Consider the following 13321-nt stretch of genomic DNA (forward strand, 5'->3'; position numbering starts at 1 on the left):
GAAAAGCAAAGGAATATATGATATATGGAGCTGTAAGATCTGGGCCCCGTTGTACAAAGAGTTACGATTGATCCGATTAATCGTAACTCTATGGAAATCCATCAGAGTCATATTTTTTTCTACAGGAAATTTGCAAAATGTCCTTTGTAATCAAAGGAGAACACCCCAAATTGTCAAGAAATCAATCAATTTATGGATATGCATTCATATCTAGAATTTTTTTTGAACAAACATGCATTTCATATGTTGACTTTGCTGGCTTTCCATAGTTGCAATTGATCGGATCAATCGTAACTCTTTGTACAACGGGGCCCAGACATCTTTGATGATAATATTGTTTCAGTATAATTTTTACTATCAGGATACCAACATAATGTACAGGGGTATTGCTCTTAAATATCGGGGTCCATCAATAGTCCACTAGCATGAGCATATATGGTCTAACTCTTAGATAGTCCAACACCATCTTGGCCAAACTCACTTGATCTTCTATAACTTTGGTCTCATCTTTTGGTCCAACCATTACATTGTCTAACAGCAAGATGTTTAAATTTCCACTTTGTGTGCTTTTCTTTCATACTTTTTGTCAAATCAAACTTTAATAGTTCATGAATAATAATAAGAAGAATAATAACAACATGGTTGTATAGCAAATATCACTGCCAAATGCGTCCCGATGAGCTTTTGAAGAAGACAAAGCAAAGAAAAGTGAGAAATTTGCTGGAAAATTGTGGCACTAACTCATTCAAAAGTCTTTTTTAATAAGTCTGTTTTCAAAGTGGATTTGAACTATGTAATTAAACCTTTGTATCAAGCGCTATATAAATGTTGCATATTATTATTATCATTATTAGTTATATAGACTGAATGGTTTCAGTCCAATTGGATTTTAGATGAAACTTCAAACTATATTTTCTCTTTTTCTTCTCTGATATTCTTCAACATTTAATCAAGTATGTCAGATGGATTTTACATAATCAATATGACAAGTTATATAGATACTGTATTCCAAAGCTTCTGATAAGCCCGTTCATATTATAAAAGACCAAAATGAAGTTTCACTTTGGCTGAACTATTGTGGGTATTGAGCGGCCAGTCACTCCTGTGTTTCATTAAAGCTGTTCGTAAAGTTACGCACAACTTTACGCACGACTAGACCATGTTCTTAGGTCATAAATCAATTATATAGGGATATCATTTGGCACAAGAAAGGATCACCAGTCGTGTGTAAAGTCACTCGTATCTTACAAACAGCTTTATGAAACACCCACCTGGCTACTGTACCACAGAGCCTTGCAATCGACCGCAAGACTTATTTTTATGTTTGATTGTACATTGTGGTAAATGCAATCAATCATCAAGATGTGTTCAGTGATCAATTGCTACGCATTGTGCTACATATCCCTGTTCACATTGGTATCCATCATACAGTCACCATTATCAGTGCCATCACAATCATCTTTTTTCTCATTTTGACGCAATTTACATAAGAACTGAGTGGTCTCGTGGCCAAGAAAAATTAGCCATTTGAATGGCGGCCAGCTAGGTAGGACCCTAAAGCATAGCATTTACAGGGCGTTGATCATAAATACATTACCCCAGCTTTGGGCATGAGATCGAGCAACACCCCTCACCCCTAAGGTTATGGGTGGAACATTGAGCCAGAGGCCATCAAGATACATGTGACAAAGTAAATCAAAAGTGCAGTCACACACTGATTAAAATCAAACAAAGAGTCACAGAAATATCATCAACAGCATCGTCTGCATCGGACCTCAAACGAAGCAGGAACTGCTGGCTTGCTCATCAGTATGACTGATCTTTGAAGAGACATGAAGTTCCAGAGGTGATGTGCCTTCATAGCCGTTTCCTCAGGAGTGTGTCAACAGCTTCTTCATCAGCACTGATGTTGCCCCATCACATGATAGGTCACATGGCATGCCAGTCACATGACATACCAGTCACATGACATCTTAGTCACATGATTCCAGTCATGTTCATCAAGCAGTGGTGAATCTCAAACAAGGCTGGTGTAGTCTTGTGAGTCCAGGAGTTTCTTCAGACTCTGGGGGTAACAAGAGTGATCACAAAACAACCAATCAGTCACTGAGTAATAAATAACTATATGGATTCTACATTATATTCTCTAAATCTATCTTTAACAAAGTTTGGAACCTCAAGATCTAATAAAGGGATACTCCAGGCTGAAGATATTCATATCTCAATAAATAGAGTAAAATTCACAGAGCAAAATGCTGAAAATTTCATCAAAATTGGATAACGAATAACAAATTTATTGAATTTTAAAGATTTGCATTATTCCGCTGAAACAGTGCTAGGCATGTCTTCATGAATATTCAATGAGCAAACTGAAGATGTCATATCCTCACTTGTTCTTTTGTATTATATTATATGAAATTAGGTTTATTTTATTCAAAAATTTTCTACCAAGAACTAAAACAATTGGATTGACAACTGTTTAAGTGCATTAGTTATTTATTGCTGCAACTTATTTCATCAATGGAGACACACCATTTACACATGTACATGTATGAAGAAATGAAACATTTATGATTTCATTTAATAACATAAGAAAAAGGAAAGTGGGGATGTGACATCATCAATCCACCTAATGAATATTCATGATGACGTGCATATAACTGTTTAAAAATAATATTGCTGAAATTTAAATTTCGATAACTTTGTTATTTGTTATCCGACTTTGTTGAAATTTTCAGCATTTTACTCTATTTATTTAGATATGAATATCTCCAGCCCAGAGTATCCCTTTAAGATACAATTAAGTTTATACAATGAATAATTTGAAATACTTTACAGAACATGCAATTAGCATTATGCACAATGACTTTAATAGCATACTACTTTCTAAAATTGAAAAAAATCCATTAGAATCATAATTGTATTTTATTACTCTAAATCTTTGCTTGGAATAAAAATCATTGAGATGTAAATGAAAAATCTGTCAACATACCCTTTTTTTCACACAGGAAGCTCACAAAGAACAAAAAGTAGGTTTTTAAGAAATCAATGCAAAACTAAAGAAGTGGCAAGCTTGGTAGGCTAAGAACATGCAAAGTGGATAGGGATGGTGAGTTGGACGTTGACAAGTTGGTTGATGACAGAGGTCAACTCAGTAACGCAGCCTGCCGCATGGCAGATATTGGCCAAGTGAGGGCGTGCTTTCTCTCTCTGCACTGAAGCTTGGATAGCACACTGTGGCAGTTGAAAAGAATCCGGTAACATTCTTCCATGTCGGTCCATAAGTCATCTTCGACATCGTCATCGGTGTCGCCACTACCCACATCACTGTCGCTATCATATTCTTCGCTATTGTATTCTTCACTATCATACTCGATGTCATCATCCTCATCAGTTTCAGAGCTACATGCAATATGGACAATGGGTAAAGAACATGCAACATGCAGGAATTAAGTTAGTGTCTACCGGTCTGTCTAGGACATAAATAAGATTGCTCAGTAGGAAGCGCATCATCTATTACTATATGTTGATATGGATCATAATCAAATGATTGGCTCAAACCTATCACATGACCTGTCCTTCATTTTAGCTGACAGAAACTTTTGCTAATGACTATAGAGTACCAAAGCATTGACGTCAGTTGCCATGGTGTCATGGTGGCCTGGTTCTAAACAAATGAACCTGGAGCCTGTTTCTCATAGAAGAAAATGGCTGCTTTTGGAATTTCATCGCTTATTTTACATACACATAGAAATTATCTCTCTCTTTGGTACATATATTTTCTGACCTGTTACACAACCTCAGAATGATGGTGATTTTATGCCCTCAATAATGCTCACATTATGTCAGGGTTGCAATAATATGTGGTATGATCTCTTTTAATACACAATTTTTTATACCATCATACCCTGGGCTTTTATTTTGTTTTAGATTATTAACAATGTCAATAACTTCATGTTCTAAGATTGGGGTAAAGAATAAAGCATATGGATTCGGGGATTTTTAAAAGTATTTAAACTTAGGCCCCTCCATTTTTCACTGATTTAAATTCTCATTGCGTATAATTTCTGTCTCAAGAACCATTTATTTCAACTCAAGATAATTATGTTATACTCATGTCAAGCATGTAAATGTCTGTATATGAATTATGGAAATAAACTAAACTGAAACTGAATGAGTATTATTTGCATACTATAACACTGAGAAAGATTTTTAAATCACAAGATGGCTCAATTAAATCAAGTTATTGCAAAGGATTATATTTTGAAGGATCATGAAAACATCACTGAAAACTACATTTCATATCAACATGCATCATGCATTAAGAACAATACAAACAAGTGCAATTTACTAAATAACAAACAAATATTAAATCATTACATATCTTGGCCTATGATTTCCTTTGAAGAATTATTTCAAGTCTGAAAACTTATGACTGTCAAGTGTCGGCTCTCATGGGAATATTGACACCTAAAGGGTGTTAAGCCCAGTGCACACTAAGCGATCCAATGTGACGCGACTTAAAACAAATAAATTGCATTTTGCATTAAAAGTTCTAAGAAGTAAAATTACTTCATTTGAAGTTCTGCAGAATGTTAGGAACAATGAAATCTATTGTTATGTATATTCTTCCCCATACCTTCATACCTTGCCTAAAGCAGGTAACAGAGTGCCAGTGGTTCGATGGTAAAGCATTATTAATTGGATGGGTTCCAAACCTGCAGCTATATTGCAGATATTTTTATGGGCTTTTTGCATAGTCTGGTGTCTGCAAACTATGATCTATTCTTCATGAAATCCCAAAATAGATTGACATTCATATTTAAATGGCATGATATCAAATCATATCTAATGTTTATAATGATGAATCGAATCTTGCAACAATGAAGGAACAGTCACTAACACATGCTACATTAGCTAATCTTGTTCTAAATGCAGGTTGCAATGAAAAAAAAAAGAGGACCTACTTGGAAGCCTTGAGGAACCCTCCAATGGAGCCACCTTTCTTCTTGCTCTTGATGGGATCTGGAGACTTGGCCCTCATCTTAGACCTATCAATAGAACTTGATCTTATTCCTTTGGACTTCCTCTCTGCACTGGGTGATCTCTCTTTGTTCTTGGATCCTGGTCCCACAGATCTTGCTCTCCTGAACAGTTCAAATTTATCTGCCTTGGCAAGGAAACGCCCTCTTCGCGTTGTCTCCTTCCGGGAACGACGATCATCTTCCTCAGCTTCCTTTGGTTTCTCCTTCTCTTTCTCTTTTTCCTTTTCTTTGTCCTCACTCTCAGGTTTGGGAATGGCTTGTCCAATGGCTGCAGCAGCGCCCTTAAGACCCGACTCTGCAACCATAGACCGAGGGCGACGTCTGCCGTTCCCTTCATCCTGTGAGTTTCCCTTGTCCTTGTCATGCAGCCTGGTCTGAGCCAATAGGTCAGGGTAGTCTTGACCTTCTATGCTGTCTATACTGCTTGATTTATTCTCAGCCTCCAGTCTCGCTCTCGTGGGGTCACGTACCTTGACCTCTGGTCTAACATCTTCCCTCTTGCTGACCATTCTCTTCAGTGCAGTCAATGTGGATTCCTTATCCTTCTTTTGGATGTGCCTCTCTGAAGGCTTGGTCACATCTTCCTTCTTTTCATATCTCTTCTCCGACTTTTCCTTTTCTTTCTCTTCCTTCTCTTCTTTTTCCTTAGCCTTTTCCTCTAGCACCTCAACTTTGGGTTTATTCTGGGTGCTTTGCTTTGGTTCATCAGGTATATCGACTGACTGTCCCTTTCCTCGTCTTCTCCTTCTTCCTTTCTTTCCAGTTTCAGTCTTGACCTCAGGCTTGCTCTCTTCCTTCTCCACTTTATTTGGAGGTTCTTCTGCCTTTGTTTCTTTTGTTTCATTCTTCTTTGTATCATGTTTCTCTGGTTCAGGAGTAGGTTCTGGTTTAGATGTTTCCTGTGCTTTCTTGTTAGATTCAGAAGCCTTATGCCTCTCCCGCCGTCTCCTACGCCCCTCCTTGGCATCTTCTTCCCGTTTTCCACTTGGTGTCTTAGGTTCTTTGTTCTCCCTTTCCTCTTTGGTTGGCACAGTGTTAGCATCATCCTTCTTTAGTTTTTCAGTCTCTACTGGTTTAGCCAGATCTTCAGTGACTGGAGGCTCTGCATGTTTGCTGTTACTGTTATTTGTGTTGTCGGCCATCGCCCCATACCGTCTTCTTCCGTGTGAGTTGACAGTAAATGTAACAGTATCTGGCTTCTTGGTAGAGTCAGTTGTTTCCACAACTGCCACAAGTCTTGAAGATTTAGACTTCTGCCTGTACGACCTATCATCTGTCCTTGATGATTCAGAATTTTCCTTGTCACTATCAGTCACAGAGACCGTGTAGGAGATCTTTCCTCCTGCCTTTCTTGTGGGTGACTGTGCAGTGTCCTGGTTACCACTCTTTTCAAACTTGCTCCTGACTGCCTGAATAGCAGGCATTGACTTCCTCTGGGGAGTTTCTGAATGAGTGTCTTTCGGCTGCTCCATCTGAGCAACCCTGGCTTTGATCAGGTCAGCAGACTTTCTTCTTTCAATAGGTTTCTCATCAGTATTTTTCAGCTTTTTAATCTTATCGGCAATTCCAGTGGACAAGGAACCACTAGAAGACGCTGGTGAAAGACTCCTAGGAGAGGACTTGTTAGAATTTCCACCAGTTTTCTTCTCATCTCCTGAACCAAAGGTCTGGCTTAATACTTTGACAGAACCTTCCCTTGGTCTCTCCTTCTCATATTTCAGAGACTTGCTCTTCTGCTTCACTGGACCTACTTGAGCAACATTAGCAGGGCTGCTCCCTGTAAACTTCTTTCTAAGATTCTGAACATCTCCATTAGTTCTTGTCCTGGAGAAGTTGGAGTCATAAAGCCTTCCAGAAGGTGAACTTCTACGCGAGCTGCTGACAGAATCTGAAGACTCCCGACGACGATGTGCCAAGATACTTTCAAAACGTCTTCTGATATCAGAATCAGATCTTAATGAGATGGACTCTTGCTCACTGTCATTTGTGGTATCTGAGAATACCTCCCTCTCTTGGCGATCTCTAGTCCTAGGTGATAATGGCAGTTTGAGTGGTGGTTCCTGAGGCGCTTCAACTGGGCTTTGGGTACTATGACCGCTCTGTCTATCGCGTCGACGACGCACACGGGGGCTCTCAGTAACACTATCCTGAGCTTTGACTGGACCAGTGATACTAGACGATTTGGCAGTCGTCTTGTCGGCTGTCCCTTTGGTTTGAGTAGGTTTAACTTCTTCCTTTGGCTCTGGAATGGGTGGCTTGTCTTGGGCAGAGTGGATTCCCAATCTTACGTTTCTCCTCGCTTCACGTCTAGCTCTTCTCCTTGTGACTATTTCATCCACAGACTCATCCTTTGATTGGTCTGCTTCTTTCTCTGGTTCTTTCTTCTGTTGCGCGACAGCTTTGGTTTGTCCTGCCGAAGTCTCTTCCTTGATATCGTTGCCCCTTCTCCTCCTAGATGATGTCTCAATTGGTCCGTACAGTCCTGGATAGGGTGATTTGGCATCTGGATCCTTGTTAGTACTGGATGCATTCTGTCAAGAAAGAACGAAAATGTTCCACATGGAATGATGAATAGTGAAGTAAGACTAAAGGCCTCCACATACAGAATCCAGTCTGGGTAACCATGTCCTAACCATTTGAAAACATTTGCAGAATGGTAATTGTTTGCTTACCAGACATAGCTAATGATTGGAAGGAACAACAGTATATACCAACAATTCATTTTTACTTTTTTATCTACTGTACGACCAGACCGGAACCCTGAATGCAATAATTGTTTTGGCGCCTTACTTCTTACAATAGAGAAAGTGATTTTTGTACAACAGGGGCATCTTGAAAGGGAATTTAGAATATAAGATCATACATATCTAGAAAGCAGCACCTTAAGTTGGGTTCCATGTGACATTCTACATTGTACATTCCATTCCTTTATTTTTATCATTTTTGTGGTGGTTGTGTTTTTTATTATCAGTTATAATTATTATCAGCATCACTATCATGACCATTGTCATCATCATCACTATCAACATTTTTATAATCATTGATATCATCATGTATCACAATGACGTTTTGAAAGTATCTTGGCACATCGCCGTCGGGAGTCTTCAGATTCTGTCAGCAGCTCACGTAGAAGTTCACCTTCTGGAAGGCTTTATGACTCCAACTTCTCCAGGACAAGAACTAATGGAGATGTTCAGAATCTTAGAAAGAAGTTTACAGGGAGTAGCCCTGCTAATGTTGCTCAAGTAGGTCCACAACTCTTTTCCTTCATTTTGTTTCATTTACCAAAGGTACATTTCTGTTGGCACTTTGTTAAGAATATATCCCAAGAAAGCAGAGAAAGTACATCTTGGCCCTGTCTTACAAAGAGTTGTGACTGATCTTATCAACCACAAATATGAAAAGCCACCAACGCCCATATCTAAAATGCATGTTTTTCAAAATCCTTCTAGACATAATGTATATTCATACATTTATTGTTTTCTTGAAAATATTGGTTTGCTTTGATTTGATTACAAAGGACATTGTGCGAATTTCCTGTAGAAGAAATTTTGATGGATTTCCATACAGTTGAGGTTGATTGGATCGACCGTAACTCTTTGCAAGATGGACGGGCCCAGATGGGTCAGAGTGCGACTCACCTGTTTATTTGAAGATGACTGTAATGTACTCCTCGAACTCTGAGGTTTCTTGGTGGAATCGACATCCATTCTGATGTCTTCAGCTACAATAAAAACATGAATATATAAACTAGAAGTACCATTTGATAGAAAAAATATATTACCACTAATCAAAAGTTTACACCTACAGTATGATTTTTTTTTGTCATGATCATTTCGCAATTAAATCTGTTCATATTCCCTTGGTGTATTGCTCAGTTAGTCCATTACCACATGGGCTAAACCCATTTGGTCAACAAACAATTTGGTCTAATTGTCATTTGGTCTACACTGCAATTGCTCTAACTCCCAATCAGTCTAATTCTTATTAACCCTACTCCCAAGACGGTCTTATTTCCGATGTAGTCTAATAGTTATTTTCTGCTTTGTCGAATGAAAATTTGATTTATAAATAGTTTGTATAATCACAAAGACTAAGTGAGACCGAATGGATATAGCTTGTAAACCAAGGCAGCAGTTTACCAAAGATAGAGAGACAAACAAAAAGAATGAGAAAGAGAGAAATAAAGATATAAAGGAACAGATAGAGGGGAAAAAGGGAGAAGGGGAGGGGCAGAGAGAAAGGCAGGTGAAGAGATAGTGAGAGAGAGGAGCAGATGGAAGGAAAAGAGAGGGGGAGAAAGAAAGGCATACAGAGAGAGAGAGGGGGAGAAAGGGGAGGGGAAGAGAGCAACACACAGTCAGAGAGAGAAAGAAAGAGATAAAGGAACAAATAGAAAGTTAAGAGGGAGAAGGGGAGGGATAGACAGAAAAGCATGTGAAGAGAGAAAAGTAGATGGAGGGAAAAGAGAGGAAGGGGGAGGTGAAAAAAAGCATATAAAGAGAGAGAGAGGGAGAGATGAGAGTAATGCACTGTCAGAGAAAGAAAGAGATAAAGGAACAGAGAGAAAGAAACAGGGAGAAAGGGAGGGATAGACAGAAAGGCACGTGAAGAGAGAGAGAGAGAGGAGTAGATAGAAGGAAAAGAGAGGAAGAGGGGGGAGAAAAGGCACACAAAGAGAGAGGGGGAGGGGTGAAAGAAACGCACGGTCAGAGAGAGATTTCCCCAGGTCCCTTCTAAAAGTTCCCCAAACTCCGTCTGATAAACCTTCCTGCCAGGAGGGGTAAAGAAGTTTCAGGAAGGGGGTCTTTCGACACCCCAGACATGACCCCTACCAATGTAAAGGTTACCATGATAATGTTACAATCACTCATTTACAAACTGGCCTGCTTGTCATATATATAGGGCTACTGAACTCTCCAACCTCCTTGAACTACCTTAAAGTTAAATCAAACAATGGATGAATGAAATCAGTTATGTAAATGATCATAATTATACATCTTTTTATGTAAAAAGTAATGTATTTACTTTTGTGATGGTCACACTATGTACACTGTCATGACATGAAGAAATGAAATAAATTAATAGATAAATAAATAATAAATAAACAATACTGGCACTTCAGTCTGATATTAAGTCAACTAGAATAAATAGAGAAACATTGACCAATTTACACAATGAATTATGGGAATGGTAGGATTCAGTTGTAAATACATTATTTTTAATCAAAAAGATGAAAAAATATTACACAGTTCTTGAATATTTCTATTATTTCATGAAACAGTGATATGCATATTTTCATTTATTTATACATTTATTTAATTCATTAATTCATATATGTATATATACATATATATATATATATATTTATTTATTCCTTTATTTGATTAAGTAATTCATTTGTATATCAATTAATTAATCTATTTATTTATTCACTTATTTATTCATTCATTTATAAAATTCATATGAATTCATTTATATACCTATTATTCATTTATTTATTTCTTTATCTATTTATTTAATTATTATTTTTTTTATTCATTCTTATCCTCTTCTTCTTTACTCCTCCCTCTTTCTTTCTTTCTTTCTTTCTTTCTTTCTCTCTCTTCCTTTCTTCCTTCTTTCTTTCTTTCTTTCTTTTTTTATCTCTCTCTCTCTCTCTCTCTCTCTTCCTTCCTTCTTTCTTTCTTTCTTTGGGGGGAGGGGATGTTATTGATTCTTACCAGAGATATGTAGGGCTTCTAACGATGGAGCACCATCTTGCCTGGAATCAGTCGACTCTGAGACAGAGATAGTTGATGTGGAATCTTTGACCTTGTTCCTCTGAAGGGCAGGATTCCATCCTATTGATGGCTCTATCTGACCTGGGTTCTGCAGATAATACAATAATATTGGCAAATACTGTGGTGTAAAAAGAGAGGAAATCAATTCTGCCGTCCCATGACATGACACAAGGAGGCAACTCTGCAGAATTAAGTTTCTTAGTAAATAAGGAAAATGTGTTTTGTGTGGAAACATATGGAGTTACTTGTTCTCAAACGTCTATTTTAAAAAGAAAAAATGGGGGCTATTTGATTCTTAATCTTAAGGTTATTAAGAGTATACAGAAAATATCTCAAACCAAGAAGAAAAAAAAATCAATTTTGATGAAAATCAGAGTTAGTCCTTTCATCATGAGCTGGCAGAATTAATCACATTACTACGCAAACAATGTAATACTACATAATAAAAATGTTGCACCCCGGGTAACAATCTAGGAACTAAATGAGTAGTTTAGGCCTTAAGGTGGTGTAACTCAAAGTGACCATGTTATATTGCCTTCAAGCAATCAAATTGGGCGCCTTTTATTCATTTATTTATTCATTTATTCATTCATTCATTCATTTATTTATTTATTTATATCATTTATTTATTCATGTCATTTCATTTACTTGTTATATTGACTTTAAGCAGTCAAATTAAGCACTTTTTATCTATTCATTCATTGATTTCATTCATTTATTTTTTTTAATAAATAATTTTTTTTTTGGGGGGGGTGGAAAAGGTGGCCCCCAAACTTACATAGGTTCTGTCTCTTGCCGAGAAGCTCTTTGCCCTCTTAAATGTGTTGCCTTGGTTACGGAGGAATGATATCTCTTGCGATTGTCTTTCAAGCTCTGTCTGAAGAAGTTTGATGATATTCTCTCTCTCCTGAAGACTACGCTTCAAATCTTCAGTGGGGGAGCTCTGTTTTGTTTGCACCTCTGCCTCTGTTCTGCCTGGTAATTTCAGCGGCTCTGTGGAGAAAGTGAGTGACAATTTTGACTTCTTTTTCTTCACTTTGGGTGTTTAGATATTGCCTATGATAAATATAATAATATAAATAACTGTCTACAATCCTAATCCAATTTGGCAAATAATGAACTATATGCATTGAAATGATTGCTAACAAAATAACTTTCAATATACTAAGATCATGGAGCTAATTGTAATAGCTCCATGCTAAGATCATATTTTAACCTTTCATAGGAGTTGCCATATATCAAAATTGAATGAGAATATGTTTCAGTGCAAGAAAATATTCCATTGTTCCAAAAGTTATATGAAACTAATAAACAGCTTAATAAAATAGTCCCCTGTTAAACATCTTTATGTTATCAAATTGAAAATAGAGGATTAAAAATAATCAATTTCTGAAATAAATATAAATATATATTTCATGTAAACATAATTATGATATGGCATACATACTATACAAGCATAAAACATATGTACAGTGGGTAGGTACAGTTCAATGAAATATGAGAAAAGTGTTAAGAAATGTGTTAAGATTAGAGTGAGATGGATGCATTCTAAGGTGGCATGCGTATGAATTAGACAGATAGACAGACAGACATACAGACAAAAAGACAGGCAATACAAAGATATCACAAACACATGTATGGAAAAAAATCTTGTCAAAAAATATCCTCACTGCAAAGAACAATATAAGACAAATTCAACTGCAAAACAATAGAAGTTCACAGAAATATTTGAAAATTGACAATGCCCATGCATATTTATATCTGAATTCAAAGATGCTCTAATTTATGACAACACAGCTACCATAAGTTATCCTTATTCAAGAACCAAGCAGAACAAATTATGATTGTTCATATTTTGCAAATCATGAGGGTTTCATTTTGTTATCATATCGTGTTATATGCAGAAAAACTACATAATTTGTAAAATATGCAAAATCATATCAATTTTGTGTATTTACAGAGTTCATTGTACTTCATACAAAACATTCGCTACAAATCAGATAGAAATAGCATCTTCGTAGTATAAAATAATATTTAAAAATATGACCCACGGGATGGTTCTTCTAATATATTTTGTAGAATTTTTAAGGGTCTGTATTAAGAATTCTTGCACCAATTACAAAATGGTATCACTTTGTTCTCAAGGATTAAACTGCAGAGTTTGAGATTATTAATATTCAAGATTGTCTTCAGATGGACTGTAGTAGTCCCGAGGAGGAACCTCACAAATCCCTCTCAACCTCCCTACTCCTCATGGCCTACTCATGGTTCAAATTATAAGGTGAGTATAAGATGGTGATACTAGAACATATTAGTCACCGAGTCTACATCTTTGATTTAATTTTTTTTCTTTGAATGGTTATAAATCTTGAGCTAACTTCATTTTTTTCTTCAAATGGTTCAGCAGAACCTTTATACAATCACAAAATTTTATTTCAGCCTTTAACTACATGTGTAACCTTTATATTTTTGGAATGGTCCAAACTCCTTTGA

At 36.8% G+C, this 13321-nt stretch overlaps 1 protein-coding gene across 1 annotated transcript; it reads right to left on the reverse strand.

Annotated features, from left to right (window-relative positions):
• Positions 1 to 465: 465 nt before the first annotated feature.
• LOC129281583 (serine/arginine repetitive matrix protein 5-like) lies at positions 466 to 13094 on the reverse strand. The gene is made up of 7 exons (XM_064113431.1): positions 13091 to 13094; positions 11607 to 11863; positions 10769 to 10916; positions 8687 to 8769; positions 4968 to 7576; positions 2993 to 3402; positions 466 to 2065 (listed from the first exon to the last, which is right to left on the reverse strand). The coding sequence occupies exons 1-6, from the start codon at positions 13092 to 13094 to the stop codon at positions 3147 to 3149; spliced, it is 3357 nt and encodes a 1118-aa protein (XP_063969501.1). The 3' UTR covers positions 466 to 2065; positions 2993 to 3146.
• Positions 13095 to 13321: the final 227 nt, after the last annotated feature.

Source organism: Lytechinus pictus, chromosome 18, assembly GCF_037042905.1.
Source record: "Lytechinus pictus isolate F3 Inbred chromosome 18, Lp3.0, whole genome shotgun sequence".
NCBI lineage: Eukaryota > Metazoa > Echinodermata > Echinoidea > Temnopleuroida > Toxopneustidae > Lytechinus > Lytechinus pictus.